Source organism: Mchenga conophoros, linkage group LG19 (assembly GCF_057382185.1).
Source record: "Mchenga conophoros isolate Kocher_MC1m ecotype Shallow Benthic linkage group LG19, M_conophoros_male_GT1.1, whole genome shotgun sequence".
Lineage (NCBI taxonomy): Eukaryota > Metazoa > Chordata > Actinopteri > Cichliformes > Cichlidae > Mchenga > Mchenga conophoros.
Window position 1 is genome coordinate 12659551 of NC_140544.1, and position 14356 is coordinate 12673906.

At 42.0% G+C, this 14356-nt stretch overlaps 2 protein-coding genes across 2 annotated transcripts; both read left to right on the top strand.

The window, feature by feature from the left end:
* The first annotated feature begins 493 nt into the window (after positions 1 to 493).
* Positions 494 to 5785, top strand: LOC146551853 (uncharacterized). The gene is made up of 8 exons (XM_085257343.1): positions 494 to 590; positions 2121 to 2248; positions 3155 to 3300; positions 3487 to 3609; positions 3949 to 3982; positions 4102 to 4137; positions 4458 to 4557; positions 4636 to 5785. The coding sequence occupies exons 1-8, from the start codon at positions 559 to 561 to the stop codon at positions 4727 to 4729; spliced, it is 693 nt and encodes a 230-aa protein (XP_085113469.1). The 5' UTR covers positions 494 to 558; the 3' UTR covers positions 4730 to 5785.
* A 5561-nt stretch (positions 5786 to 11346) lies between these two features.
* On the top strand, positions 11347 to 13944 carry LOC146551854 (uncharacterized). Its single transcript, XM_085257895.1, has 7 exons — positions 11347 to 11378; positions 11937 to 12076; positions 12255 to 12374; positions 12577 to 12610; positions 12741 to 12782; positions 13114 to 13213; positions 13292 to 13944. Exons 1-7 carry the CDS (start codon positions 11348 to 11350, stop codon positions 13383 to 13385), a joined length of 561 nt encoding a protein of 186 aa, XP_085114021.1. The 5' UTR covers position 11347; the 3' UTR covers positions 13386 to 13944.
* The last annotated feature ends 412 nt before the right edge of the window (positions 13945 to 14356 follow it).

Genomic DNA, 14356 nt, shown 5'->3' on the forward strand with positions numbered 1-14356 from the left:
CAACTTCTTTCTTTTTTCCACATCTTTCAGGGACAGAAGCTTTTCAGATGAGAGGGAAAATTTGGTTCAATTTTATTTTATTTATTTAGTGAAAATCACAACAACAGTCATCTCCAGGCCCTTAATATTGGAAGGTAAAGATCATACAGCGTATTGTACAGTAATTCAGGGAAACCCCCAACAATCTGACCACTCCCTATGCGCAAGCACTGCTTTGGGAAGATTTTCCTTCCCACTGCCAATCTAACAGGAAGAATCCTCCTGCAGAAGGGAGGGAGACAGGACAAAAGACATGCTGTGGAAGAGAGCCAGATAACTGATGATTAAATGCAGAGTGTTATATAAACACATGGTCAGAGAAAGTGAAACGCTCGGTGCATCATGGAAGTCCCCCAGCAGCGTACGTGTGTCTGCAGAAATGTACGCAGGACCTTAAACGTCAGCCCACTTCCCTTAAGCTGCAGCATGTAGGAGCGTGCACACGGATATATTTTATCTTTGGAGCCATTTGGAGCTCAATTCGGCTCTGCTACAAATTCCACCACAGTTGCCAGGAGGATGCATGCAATGATGGCTACACGTGTTTCCTTGTAGGTAACCATGTTTAATTGGAAGAACAACGATTTCAAGCATCACCCTCCTTTTAATGCATCCAGTCTGCTATTCTAACTCAGTGAGCATAACATAATGATCTCCAGCCTTGTGCTCGTCAACATTTTCACCTGAGTTGATGAGGACATTATTGAAATGATCTCAGCAGGTCCTTTTATGGCATGAAATGCTGAATGATGAAATGCAGTGGAAATTGAAATTTTGAGATTAAGTTCATTTTCATGGCAAAGAAGGATTTTGCAATTCATCTGATCACTCTTCATAACATTCTAGAGTACATGGAAATTGCTATCATAAAAACTGAAGCAGCAAAATTTGTGGAAACCAGTATTTGTGACTGTACCACAAGCTGCTGTGTGCCTTCTCTTTACTCTTTTCTTGCATTCAGAGTGAGTCCTTATGTCTCTTTCTAGAAAAGCTACCTGAACTGTAGTAACCCTCACGTCAGTTCCAAGGAGCTAGTCTGACAATACAGTGAAACAATGAAGGGGATTTTTTGCTTTCTCTGTTTTCTCTGTATTTCTGCTGATGAGCTTCTTGGAAGCTTGAAACAATGTGGGCAAGGCAGCGCTCTATTTGATGTCTACTTTAACGTGTTTTTTCTGATCCTCAACCTTGGTGCGGTCTTAACTTTTTTTTCAGCTACATCAGGTCACGAATGCTTTTAATTTTCTTTCACTCTGATTTTTTAGGGAATTTTATGTCAGCATCTGTTGAAACTGACTACATTTAGGATTAGAGATTAGTTTCTGAGGGACAGGAGTACATGCTTGTACTCGCAGAAGCGCGTGTATCACATTCAATTAGGTTTAATCCCAGCAGCCCAGTGCATAGCCATTCCTCTTGGATCACATCATCAGGACGAAACCCGCTCCCGTCCTGCTGCACCGACTCCCTCATTTTCATGGTATTGTTACTTTACATTTACATTACTCCCGCTTGCATCATCAAAAGTACGAAGTTCCGCTTAGGATTTTTAACAATAAAAGCACAAGCCTAACTTCAATGCAGCAATCTGAAACCATAAAGCACAATATTCAAATATGAGAAATAATAAACTAGCCTGAAGCTGTGTGTGTGTGTGTGTGTGTGTGTGTGTGTGTGTGTGTGTGTGTGTGTGTGTGTGTGTGTGTGTGTGTGTGTGCGCGCGCGCGCGCACAGTAGTTGAGACTACTCTTAATCGGTGCCAAACAAGCTTGCAGGAGCTGCTCCATTTGGATTGAATGCATCACTCATTGCTTTTTCAGCAGCGGTTTTAATAACTGGTCGTGTTTATTGCATTATTATAGATAAATAACATATTACTTTATGGTTTGTTATTTTTGGTTCATCTCAAACACACTCACACACTAACAGGAAATCCCCTACACTGGATTAAAAACTACACCTGGAATAAAGTGAAACTTCAATTGAAAAAAATAATTTGATTTAAAGACCAATATTAATCTTCACCCACGTCTGGGAAATAGTGAAATCTAAGCTTCTTCTTTCTAACTTTATTTTGAAAGCCTCACTTCCTGCAACGATGTGAAAAAATGCGAGCACAAGGCAGAAGTCTCCAGGAGCTGGCTGCAGGCTCATGAAAGAAGTGGAGATCACGCGCGAGGAAAGATGTTTCCTGCTGTCGCGCTCTTATGTGAGTGACCTGTTAATTAATAACAATAATTAATATGATTACTATTATTATTTTGTTGCTTGGAAACAAAGCGTGAAAGCTGCATGACAGAGAGGCAAAGATTTGGAGCGAATACATGTTCTGACTGTTGCGTCACTCTGTGAAGTAGCACTATCGGCTTTCTTTAAGGACATTTGAATATGTTATAATATAATTATTCTTCGCTGTGATTTTTACCGCTTTATATTAAAGCTGCTGCACCGGTAGTATTTGTACTCCTACACTATTAGATTTTGTTATATATGCGGTTACTAGTATTCGTAGTAATTTCTGTAGTATTCTGCATGTATTCTGTATTTATTGCAGAATTAATAGTTCTGTGTTCGCCACAGATGGTTTGGTTTCATCGATTTTGTTTTGCGTGTAAACACGGTTTACATCTGCGGCGTAACTCACATATCACACTCACACATGGGGTCACCAGTCACGAGTATTAAAATTTCAGCATTACTGAGGGAATTCCCGGGAGGCGGGACGGGGCGGGCCAGGGGGTGTGGAGTAGGTTTCCTTGCTGTCACTCGTGTCGGTGCTGTTTGTGTATGTGTGTGAGTAGTGCCACTAACCACGTGACCCAGTATTTATGGGACGACACAGCATACTGAAAGTAGTTTGAGTTTCTAACGGGCAGCTTGTAGTAAGCTCACACATCCTGATCTATTCATCTCTTCCTACTGAACCAAAACATGACTGTTAAACTCAACTTTAACATCTGACACAGAAAATGAAACCGTGACCTACTTTGACCTACGTAGTCCTTGACCTCACAGCATGAGCTTTACCTTCATTGTCTCGTGCACTAAGTGCTGATAAAATATTCATGTGCATAACTGTAACATGACTTAACTTCAAACTGCATTTTGTTCCCAGGGGTGTTTGTTCAGCTTTGCAGTGCGCGTGACATGATGTGCACCGTCACTCACGCTGGCAAAAAGACTACATACAACATCTCAGACCTGTCCCCTGATATACGAAACGAGGCTTCCCGCTGCATGTTTACGTGGTCCAATGCAACCGTAAGTGTGATTAAACCAGAGCAGTTTGATCTGTCCAACATAAGCAGCTATGACATATCAACATGTGTGCAGTGAGAAGGCATTCGGATCTATTATGACTTACTTACAGTGTGATAGTCTGGCTTGTTTTAATATAATGTGGTTGAATTGTTTTCTTAATTATTTATTTAAATTCGATGACTTTAGGATTTTGTGATCGCACACCACGGGGGCCTGTTCCTGCAGCCCGTGATGAGCAGCAGCTTTGGCACACTAATCACCTCCAAATGCATCGGCAACGTTAGCTTCACAGCCGCTTGCGTGATAAAGGTATGACTCTTTAAAAAATACCTTGTTATGAACTAATTAAGTCATAAAAAAAAACGTTTAAAAATGCAAACATGTGAGGGAGGAGATTTTCTGAGTTATGTTAAGCATTGTGGGGTGAACAGTGTGTTCATAGGAGGGGTTTAATCTGGAAATGATGAGATGAATATACTGTGAAAATGTCTGTGTGGGTTCTCAGTCATCCAGGTCATGGTTGTCTGTGGAGCTCAGAAAGAAAGCGAGTGGACGTCTTTAAGTTTAAAGAACTTAAAGACGTCCACTCGCTTTCTATGCTGTGAAAACAACCTTTAATCACAATCACTGTGTCTTTGTTCTTCATAGCAAAGAGCATATGATTACACAGCCAGCTGCACCCGTGAGTATCACCGTGCTAAATTTAATTAAATAAAATTTTTGTCTTTATTTGTTCAGCCCGTGTTAGAGTTTCTGTGTTCATTTATAAGTCTAATGTGATTTTCTGATGTTGTTTTACAGCCGTCTGCCCTCCACAAGCTCTGATTGATGACACAGGTAGGCATTTGATACACAGGTAGCGTGCTCAGGCCTCAGGTGCCTCGCTGTGGCTCATGTTAGCAGAGAACTGATCTTCAGCACCAGTTAGTGAGGAGATCAAACTTTGATAAACTAGTGCTAAACCCACTCTGTTTATTTATGACTTCACAGATAAATTAGAGCATTTATTTGTGGCGTTATTATGACTGTAGTGCAACTGCATGCAGATTTCTCAAGACTGGTATTAAGCTCTGAGAAAATGCCTGTTTTTGTACCTTTGAACAAACTACTTGACCTTTGAGATGATGTTAGATGTTGTTGGCTGTTTGTCTTTTCAGGAATGCCTCCTTCCCAGATCGGTGTCATTGTAGTAGCTTTCATTGTCCTGCTGGTGCTCGGCCTCGTGTGCTTCCTGTGCTACAAATATAGACTTTGGAGGTATTTATCTGACTGTAACAGCTGTATTTAATGACATGCTCATCCAATATGGTCTAACTAATGCTCTGTCTTTGATAGTAAATGCTGTGGCCAGACTGGAGGCATCAACCCTCGTGTGATGTTTAAGAAGGCTCCGCAAGCAAAAGCTGATGTGGAGACAGGAGGAAGATAGAGCAGCTTCTCGGTGCACGATAAATCTATAGCCATGCTTTCTCCGTCCTTTCCCCTGCATTACTTAAGTAGCAGTATGCTTGCATTAATATTTCATCTCTGCGGGTTTGCTTTTCTATATTTTGCCGGGCGGCTTTTTGGGACAAGACAGTTACAGAATGAAATCCATGTTACAGGATATTAGAGGCTTGATGTGCCAAACTCTAATGTAAGAGTTCTTCCTTCCACACTGTTCAATTCAATTTTATTTGTATGAAAGCAAAATGACAACAGTAGTTTGAGGCTCTTCTGTGGCCTCATCAATGCTAAAAAACGCTGTGACTGATGAAAGGTCATTGATTTCTTCCCACACAGACAAACCTCAGCTCAGTGTTAGAAACTGTATCCTGTTACAGCGCTGTTTCATTAATTCCACTTGCCGGTTAGCTGTGAGGGATTGGTGCACAGGTGAAAAGTTCTCTGGGCTGTGGAAGCTCTCAGACTCTTTGCTGCACCAGTGAGTGCACTTTGAGGACCCAGTAGCATGAATAAATTAACAATGACCCCCCTACTTCCAGCCAGGACCCCCATGTTAGTGTTAATGATGTAAACCAGCTGTGGAAGCTCGGAGACTCGTAATGCAGCACCAGGGCGTGCACTTTCAGTGTCCTATAGCATTACAGCACATAGTATATATGCATACAACACTATAAAGAATATTATAAATAACTTATTATCCAAATGTTGCTAATATTTTTATAATATGTTTATTATTATTTCTATTATATAAGATATATATGTTTATAATAATTATAAATACACTACCTGGGGTTGAGATGCAATAATAAAGTACAGTGTACTTGTATTGTAGTACTGGATTGCTTGTGATTATGACCAGTTATTATGAATGTTTTAGTCCTAAATAATGCATCATGAATCCTGCCTTATCAAACGTGTGTGTGTGTGTGTGTGTGTGTGTGTGTGATCAGGCTCACCAAATCATTTTTCTGTATCACGTTTCTTGTATTTGTTTTTGCTGTTGTCACAGTTTCATGTTAATTTTACAGCTAATGCACCTGCAAAGAATAAAATCACTTTGTCTAAAAGCACAAGTCATGCATTATGCAAATTTGTTGTTCCAGGTTTTATATTATAGCTCTTTGTCTGCTGCAAGTAGTCTACAAGTAACTGTATATAATTTTAACTAGGTAGTACATGAATAAGTACTGCTTAACTTCAGGTATTTTACAGGAAAGGAGTCCCACAAACTTCTGTAAGTAAATTTAAATAGTCCATAATATCAATGAATTAAGTAATTTTAAGTACCACATAGTCTCTTAGTAATTTCCCCATCTTACACTATAAGTATGCTGTACTTTTTAGGGGACTTGCCATATTATTGTCAGGCTTGAGTCAAGTGAGAAGCTCCTTCAAAATAGGGAATTTATTTGCAATGATAGCAAAAACAATTCTACAGTAGTGATACATCCCAATCCCAGGTGCCAGTGGTACTTCTTCCACTCCACTTCAGCTCACTCAGTATTTATAATTGCTCACCACACACAGGTGAGTTTCGTTGCAGGTAACAAAAAGAACCTCAATCACTAGAGCCAGGTTTCACTGAATGCAGTCATTCAACAGTCATTCCAGACAGGCTTGAGCTGGGAAACATGAAAAATGTTATGGATCTTCATATTGTGGGGCAGGATGAGACAGACAGACACAGGGTGGATCATAGATGAAGACAGGAAGTCGAGGGGCGGATTGTTCCAAATGCTAATCAATCTGTGATATATTAGCTGCTGGTGACAGTGGTTCTTCTTCTACGGTCCTTCTCCCTTACAAAAGCTCCGTCAGGGTCAAAAATATTTTTCCATTGCCTCCCTTTCATGTTTGGAAAGGCCGTAAAGGCGACTCTTAGGTGATGGAACACCAAGGAGCAGGTCTATTCCCCAATCGTCAGGGCGATGAGGAGGGAGAGAAAGAGCGAACTCTAAACACTTCTGCAAGTTCGTGATACAGAAAAGGGACTGAGGACAGATCAGGTAACTCGACCAGAAATGACCGGGTTAAACTGGAACAGAGAGATCTGTGGTTCTTACACAGTTTTGCCCAGTCTATATTTGGATTGTGTGTGCTCAACCAGGGTGCTTCGTGCATCAAACATGAACTAACTAATCTTTCCACATTTTCACCAGACAGGGACAATGACATGGACTGAGTGTGATGTGTGATATCCAGGAAATGGGGACCATTCAAAGCAGAAACTTGTCCCTGTTCAGGAAGGGTGACAAGTGGGATGTTAAGCTCTTTTGCTAGCACTTGATCAATAAAGCTCTGTTCAGCCTAGGAGTCTCTTAAGGTTTTCAAACAGTGAGTGAGAGCATTAATGATGAATTTGGCTGAAACCATGAGTCTTGGTGGGGAGGAGTTATCATTCATCTTGCCTGCCAGTCTCCCCACACTTACACCCGATCTTTTGTTCACACAGGGCAGGTGCCAACAAAACGTCCCTTCTTCAGAAGGTGAGAGGTGCACAGGCTGTTTCTCGTTGTATTCAGACCCACCTCTCCCCCGGCTAGGCTCCTCACCACATGGAGGAGAGCCCTCCAAAGGGGTGAGGGAGTTGTAGTTGTTCACTGGGAGAAACCTTTCGTCACTCAGCCAGGATACTTTGTTTCTCTGAACAAATTTCTTCCACTGAAAACACAACCTCAAGAAGAAGATTTCCATCTTGCATCAGCATGCATCAAGACACTTCTTATATGCATATTCACCCACATGGTTATCCGACCAGATACACATGGAAACAAGAGCATAAAGTGAATTACGGAGATCCTTGGCAGCCAGCTCCTATCTTAAGTTTTCTTCTTCTTCGGTCCGGCTTTGTCAAACAAAATCCCAAAGTCTATAGAAAAACTGGCCACACTCCTCCTACCTTGCTTCAGGTGAAACATCTTATACACCGCCACGTCACAGTTGGATCCTTTGTCAAAAAGATTCTTGAATTTGCGGATAAACCCCTCAAAACAGATTCAGGTTAGTTTTGAAACCACCTGTGCCCACTTTATTTTATTTTATTTTATTTTATTTTATTTTATTTTATTTTATTTTATTTTATTTTATTTTATTTTATTTTTTGTGTGTCCCGTTTGGATCTTTAGCCATCAGAATTGTTGTCTTAAGGCCAAGAAAGATGCCAGGCGGATTTATTTTACCAAGTGGATCATCATGGCCTTGCCATATTGTCCATTTGATTGACCTTTATTATAATTATGAATTTATTTTATTTTCAGTTGCTACAAACGGGACAGACATGACTGGGGGACAGGACAGGGAGAGAGAATGAAAGAAAGAGAGGGAGAGAAAGAAAACCAAAGGGGAGAAGAGACAGTGAGAAGGGGGAGAAGAAAGAAAGAAAAACAAACAAAAAAAAACAAAACACCTGGGTCACCTGTATGGAGAAAAAAAAAACAGAAGAGAAAGCAAACAACAAAGAGCAACATAATAAAAAAAACGGCACCATCACAATAAACTAGCTAGCAGTAGATATCAGTAGATACTAAATAATAAACGATATTGTGCAGCACGCAAGATAGACAGCGCACAATGTGCTTTGAGGCAGCAGCCAAGAAAGCTGTAGTCCGTGTCTGTGAATACCCATGTGTACACCTGTGTGGATCAGCATGCTTGCATTCCAAAGGTTTCTCCATGTAACGATCTGCTAGGGAGTGTGGGGAGCCACAGCCCCGTCCTCCAGGGTATGAAGCAGGTATGGAGGAGATCAAAGCTCCAGACATCCAGAGGCCCCCAGAACACAAGAGACCAAGGAAGACCAACAGAGGGGCAGCCGCGCCACTGTTCCAGTAAGAGCTGAGGAGAGTCCCAGATGAGGGTTCACTCAGCAGCCGCGGAGCAGAAGCCAGGGGGAGTTGCAGTGACGCGCCCGTGAGCTCCGCCGGCAGCCAGCTGTGCCTGAGTGACCGAGCCCCCGGCCGAGAGGCCGGGGGCACCCCACCTCCGAAGTGGCCTGAGCGAGCCCCAGGCTCCAGGCCCCGATAAGCGGCCGCCAAGGAGTGAGCCGGTGTGTACCCGGACGCCCACCCCCAGACACAAAGAACCACCAACGCACCGACACCTGAGGGAGTCCGCCACTGGCAGGGGAAGTGGTGGGTGGAGATAGGCCTCCAAACCTTGGAGGGCCTGAGATGTCCCCAGAGAGGTGGCGTCTGATACCCAACCTGACATATAGACACAGATACAAACATCCATTCCCACCCTCATGCTCTCATATGCGCTTACTCCACATTCAACCAACATGGAGACAGACATAAAGAGACGCTGTACACACGATCACACTCCCCAAGCGTACTCTACAAACCGGGTCTAGGTACCCTTGCCCCTGGAGGGGGGAACTGCACCCAGACCCAGGTGGTGTTACCCTTTTCCCTGCGGTGGGGAGAGGCAGACCGCCCCGACTCCGCAGCAGCAGGGAGGCCCCACACTCCAGACCGCAGTTGGACGGCCAACTCCTCCTAGCCCCCCCGCTCCAGCAGGCCGCAGAGAATGGGGGTGAGAGAAGACTCCAAACCTCCCTCCACCCGCTCATTGTAGTGTTGATGCATGTGTGTTCTAAGGTGCAATTAAAACCCAGGAGGGCATGGAGCTACCTGCCAAGGAGCAGCAGGTAAGCGCATAGTCCCTCCTGTTAGCCCTCAATGTCTACGTGTATTCAAAATTGAGAGGTGGGCAACGACGCCAGGGGTGAGGTGTACACCCTGATGGTAATTTGGACTCTGTGTATTGTGCCCACCCCCAAGATCCTATATGTATGTGTAATGAGAGTGTGAGTAATGTGAATGTCTAAGTTGTGGGATAAAATTGAGGCAGAGGCAGCCAGAAGGGGACAGAGGGGGGGGGGGGGGGGGGGGGTAGCCTCCTCTGCACCCTGGTGACATACCCCTACTCCAAGGTCCTGCATGTGTGGGTGGTTGTGGTGGAGCGGGAAGAGGGAGGCAGCTGGAGATGGGGAGGGAAGGAAGGGACAGAATGTGCCCACTTTAAAGCTCTCCTCCGTGAGAGCAGAACCATGAAAGCAGTCTTAGCATTGTCTGTCTAATAAGTTATACTTTGTTGGTGGAAAATCAAGGCACATCTGATTTACCCGTAAACGTTTTGGGCGAAGGAAGCGGGCGCTCCGGATGCTCGGGAGGTGGAGGAGGTGCGTGGACAGCACAGATCAAAGAAGCACTTGTAGATAAAGAGGGAAAAGATGGCTGATTAGAGACTTCTCATTTCTGAGGGATCCAACATATCTTTTAATGCACAAATTTGTTGCACAGTGGAGGCCTGTTCTCTGGAAACATGGGGCAGAATTTGCTCATCACGGTTTAACTGGGCCTCCTGCAAAGTTCACATAGACAGAACGTGTTTAATGGGACCCGAGCCCACTGAGTCCATCTTCTTCCAGAAGATTAGATTAGGTTAGATAAAACTTTATTAATCCCTCAGGTGGGTTCCTCTGGGAAATTCAGTTTCCAGTAGCACAGCACAAACAGAAGTTGCATGTTACAGAGTTGGAACACCAAATAAAGGGGAATGACGGAGTTCAAATATAAGAATAAATATAGCATATATACACACATACACATATATAAATGTCACACAGTGGAAATTTCTATTTATCTTTTATATTGGTTTTATTCTGATTTTTAATGCTTATTTATAAGTGTAGTTTTTATTTGCATGATTTTATTCTGTTTGTATTGCATGTTTTTAGTGTGTTATTTGACATTGTTTTAATCCACTGTGGAATGGCTGGGCATGGGACAATTAGCTGACAGTGATCACCTGCTGAGGCATGGGTGTGTCCACAGGTGGCCTATCAGCTGTCTAAATACCTCTTAAAAGGAAGCTAGCTAAGCACTGGAAGACAGAGGCCCCAGATGGAAACAGGAATGCATGAAGGCCATGTGAAAAAAAAAAGAAAAAAAGTGCCGCATAACAAAAAGGACCACGTACTTAAGAAAGATAAGATACTTTATCATCATTATACAAGAATGTACAACGAAATAATAGTACACTGTCATGCACTGGATATGGACTTATTATGTAAGATGGGGGAATAGGTACCATATAATATAATATATTACCATATAATACTTACCAAAGTTACCATGACATTGTACTTACACAGTATAATTATGTCTTTGTTTCCTTTAAAAATCTGACTTGTTACCCCCCTTAGTGTGCCTATACCTTTAAGGATGTGTAAGTAAATATAATTACATTGTAATTTCAAATTCCATTTAATTACAGGTCAATTACGCCCTCAGTCGGACTCGATTATACCCGGGTCAGTTTTGTAGTAACAACTTTTTTGACATGTGAGACAACAGGTGGTGTCCCCAGGATTGACCTGGAAAGTTATTTTCCATAGACAGTAGCCTGTTGCTCAGGCTTTACTTTCTTGCTTTGGCTATTCAAAGAAAAGAAAAGGCGCTATGAGATATGAGATGTGGGAGGGGTGTACAAGCTGGTTTGGTTATTCTGGAATTACACGCCACCTACCCCTCCTGCTCCCTCACGCATAAACGGGAAATACACCTGCAGTCAGCTGGCAAAGCAGAACACGTTCAAGATGGGGATGGTGTCGGCAGCCATGGGGATAAGTGAGTAACTTCATCAGATTATTTGTTAAAGGGTTGACTGGAAACAAACAAACACTGTAACCTGTAGGGCAGAGAGGAAATTGTGTTTATGTGTTTATCAGTAATCCGCGCACCTACTCAGCTGTTTTATTCCGGTTTGTGTCACCGGCACGTCAAAACTTTTAGCCTGTAAACGCGTTCGAGTAATCGGCAGTAAATATTCATGCGAGCCCTTCCTGAAGTTTTAGTTGTTTCTTTGTGGTTTTCATTTCCATGGCTAAAATCTCACAAAGTCTCCGAGACACGTGAGGAGTTTAAAGTCATGGCACGCGAGGGATCTTTAACACCCAACCACTCACCCACACCCGGAAAGGAGCGCAGAGCATAGTGTGTTAATCTGATTAATGTCAATGTTGTAATCTGCAAAGTTATTCTGTTAGTTCTGAAGTTCGTTGTGTCTAAACTTCAGGTATTGTCTGTAAACGTCGAACCTCCAGATATTCATGAAAAAGAAAATAACCCATATTCACGTGCACAATTATATTTTTATTTTAACTTTAAAACACTTTTTGTTGTCAGGTATTTTACTTCATCTTGGTGGTGCACACAAGTGCAACGTCACTCAGCGTGATCATGAGACAACATATAACATCCCAGATCTGTCTTATGCTCAGGGTCCAAGTGATTCCAGCTGCACATTCACCTGGTCCAACGCATCTGTAAGTAAACCGTACCAGAGCAGCTTCACGTATTCTGATGTGTAACAGTTACTACCAAGTCTTAACTTCACATTAGCGCTTCCATCAATATGTATGAAAATGCAGGTTACATGGGGTTGTACTTCATTTACGTGCAGCCTGGCTTGTTGTGATAGAATGTGGAGGGTTTGTGTTTCAGCAAACCGTGGTTGCAACTCACGTTAATAAAATGGAGCCGGTGACGACGAGCAGATTTGGCAAACTTGTCTCTTCCAAATGCATCGGCAACATGATCTTCAGTGGAACCTGCGTGACTGAGGTATCACTGTTTCCATGGCCAACAGTGGTCAGCATAATTAGAAACTCTAGTTTTGATGGGGGAGGTTTAGTTAACAGCAGAAATATAAACATGCTGAAATACTTAGAATACAACAAAAAAGTATTAATTTGAACACGCTGTTCTGCCAACCCCCAGAAAACATTTAATCATTATCCCGGTGTCTTTATTTTTTTCTTCATAGGGGACACCAAAGGACTATATGGCCAGCTGCACTGGTGAGTATCACTAACAGACTGAACACGTTTGACGAGCATTATTCTGAATATCTCCTTCTCTTATTTGCATTCTGTCATGTTTTTCTTCCATCTTTTAAGTCTAATGTGAACATCTAATATTCTTTTACAGTCACCTGCCTGCCAGAAAAAGAAGAAACAATAGGAGACAAAGGTGAAATAAAAATATCATTTTTTTTATATAGTCCAAAGTCTCTGGATCTCTATTAGAGACAATACAGCGGGGTTACGTTAGAAGAATGTTTGGTAATTTTGATACTTGATGTTTACATGGAAATCCTAGCATCATGGATATTTACAAGAAATGGCCTCGCTGTGGAGCGTTACAGCATTTATTTGTGGCGTTATTATGACTGTAGTGCAACTGCATGCAGATTTCTCAAGACTGGTATTAAGCTCTGAGAAAATGCCTGTTTTTGTACCTTTGAACAAACTACTTGACCTTTGAGATGATGTTAGATGTTGTTGGCTGTTTGTCTTTTCAGGAATGCCTCCTTCCCAGATCGGTGTCATTGTAGTAGCTTTCATTGTCCTGCTGGTGCTCGGCCTCGTGTGCTTCCTGTGCTACAAATATAGACTTTGGAGGTATTTATCTGACTGTAACAGCTGTATTTAATGACATGCTCATCCAATATGGTCTAACTAATGCTCTGTCTTTGATAGTAAATGCTGTGGCCAGACTGGAGGCATCTACCCTCGTGTGATGTTTAAGAAGGCTCCGCAAGCAAAAGCTGATGTGGAGACAGGAGGAGGATAGAGCAGCTTCTCGGTGCATGATAAATCTATAGCCATGCTTTCTCCGTCCTTTCCCCTGCATTACTTAAGTAGCAGTATGCTTGCATTAATATATCATCTCTGCGGGTTTGCTTTTCTGTATTTTGCCGGGCGGCTTTTTGGGACAAGACAGTTACAGAATGAAATCCATGTTACAGGATATTAGAGGCTTGATGTGCCAAACTCTAACATAAGAGTTCCTCCTTCCACACTGTTCAATTCAATTTTATTTGTATGAAAGCAAAATGGCAACAGTAGTTTGAGGCTCTTCTGTGGCCTCATCAATGCTAAAAAACGCTGTGACTGATGAAAGGTCATTGATTTCTTCCCACACAGACAAACCTCAGCTCAGTGTTAGAAACTGTATCCTGTTACAGCGTTGATCCCAGTGTTGATTGTAATTCCACTAGCTGTGAGCGATTGGTGCACAGGTGAAAAGTTCTCTGGGAAATTGTTAATGGACTGATTCTTATATAGCGCCTTTCTACTCTCCTGGAGTACTCAAAGCGCTATGAGCTGTGGAAGCTCTCAGACTCTTTGCTGCAATAATATAATATAATATGATATAATATAATATAATATAATATAATATAATATAATATAATATAATATAATATAATATAATATAATATAATATAATACAATATAATATAATATAATATAATAACAATGACCCCCCTACTTCCAGCCAGATCCCCCATGTTAGGGTTAATGATGTAAACCAGCTGTGGAAGCTCGGAGACTCGTAATGCAGCACCAGGGCGTGCACTTTCAGTGTCCTATAGCATTACAGCACATAGTATATATGCATACTACACTATAAATAGCTTATTATCTAAATGCTGCAAATATTTTTCTAATGTGGATGTTTCTTTATTTTTGCTTACTTATTTGTACTGTTTTCTTATTATATAACGTATATGTCATTAATTTAAAGGATTCCTCCTGTAATGT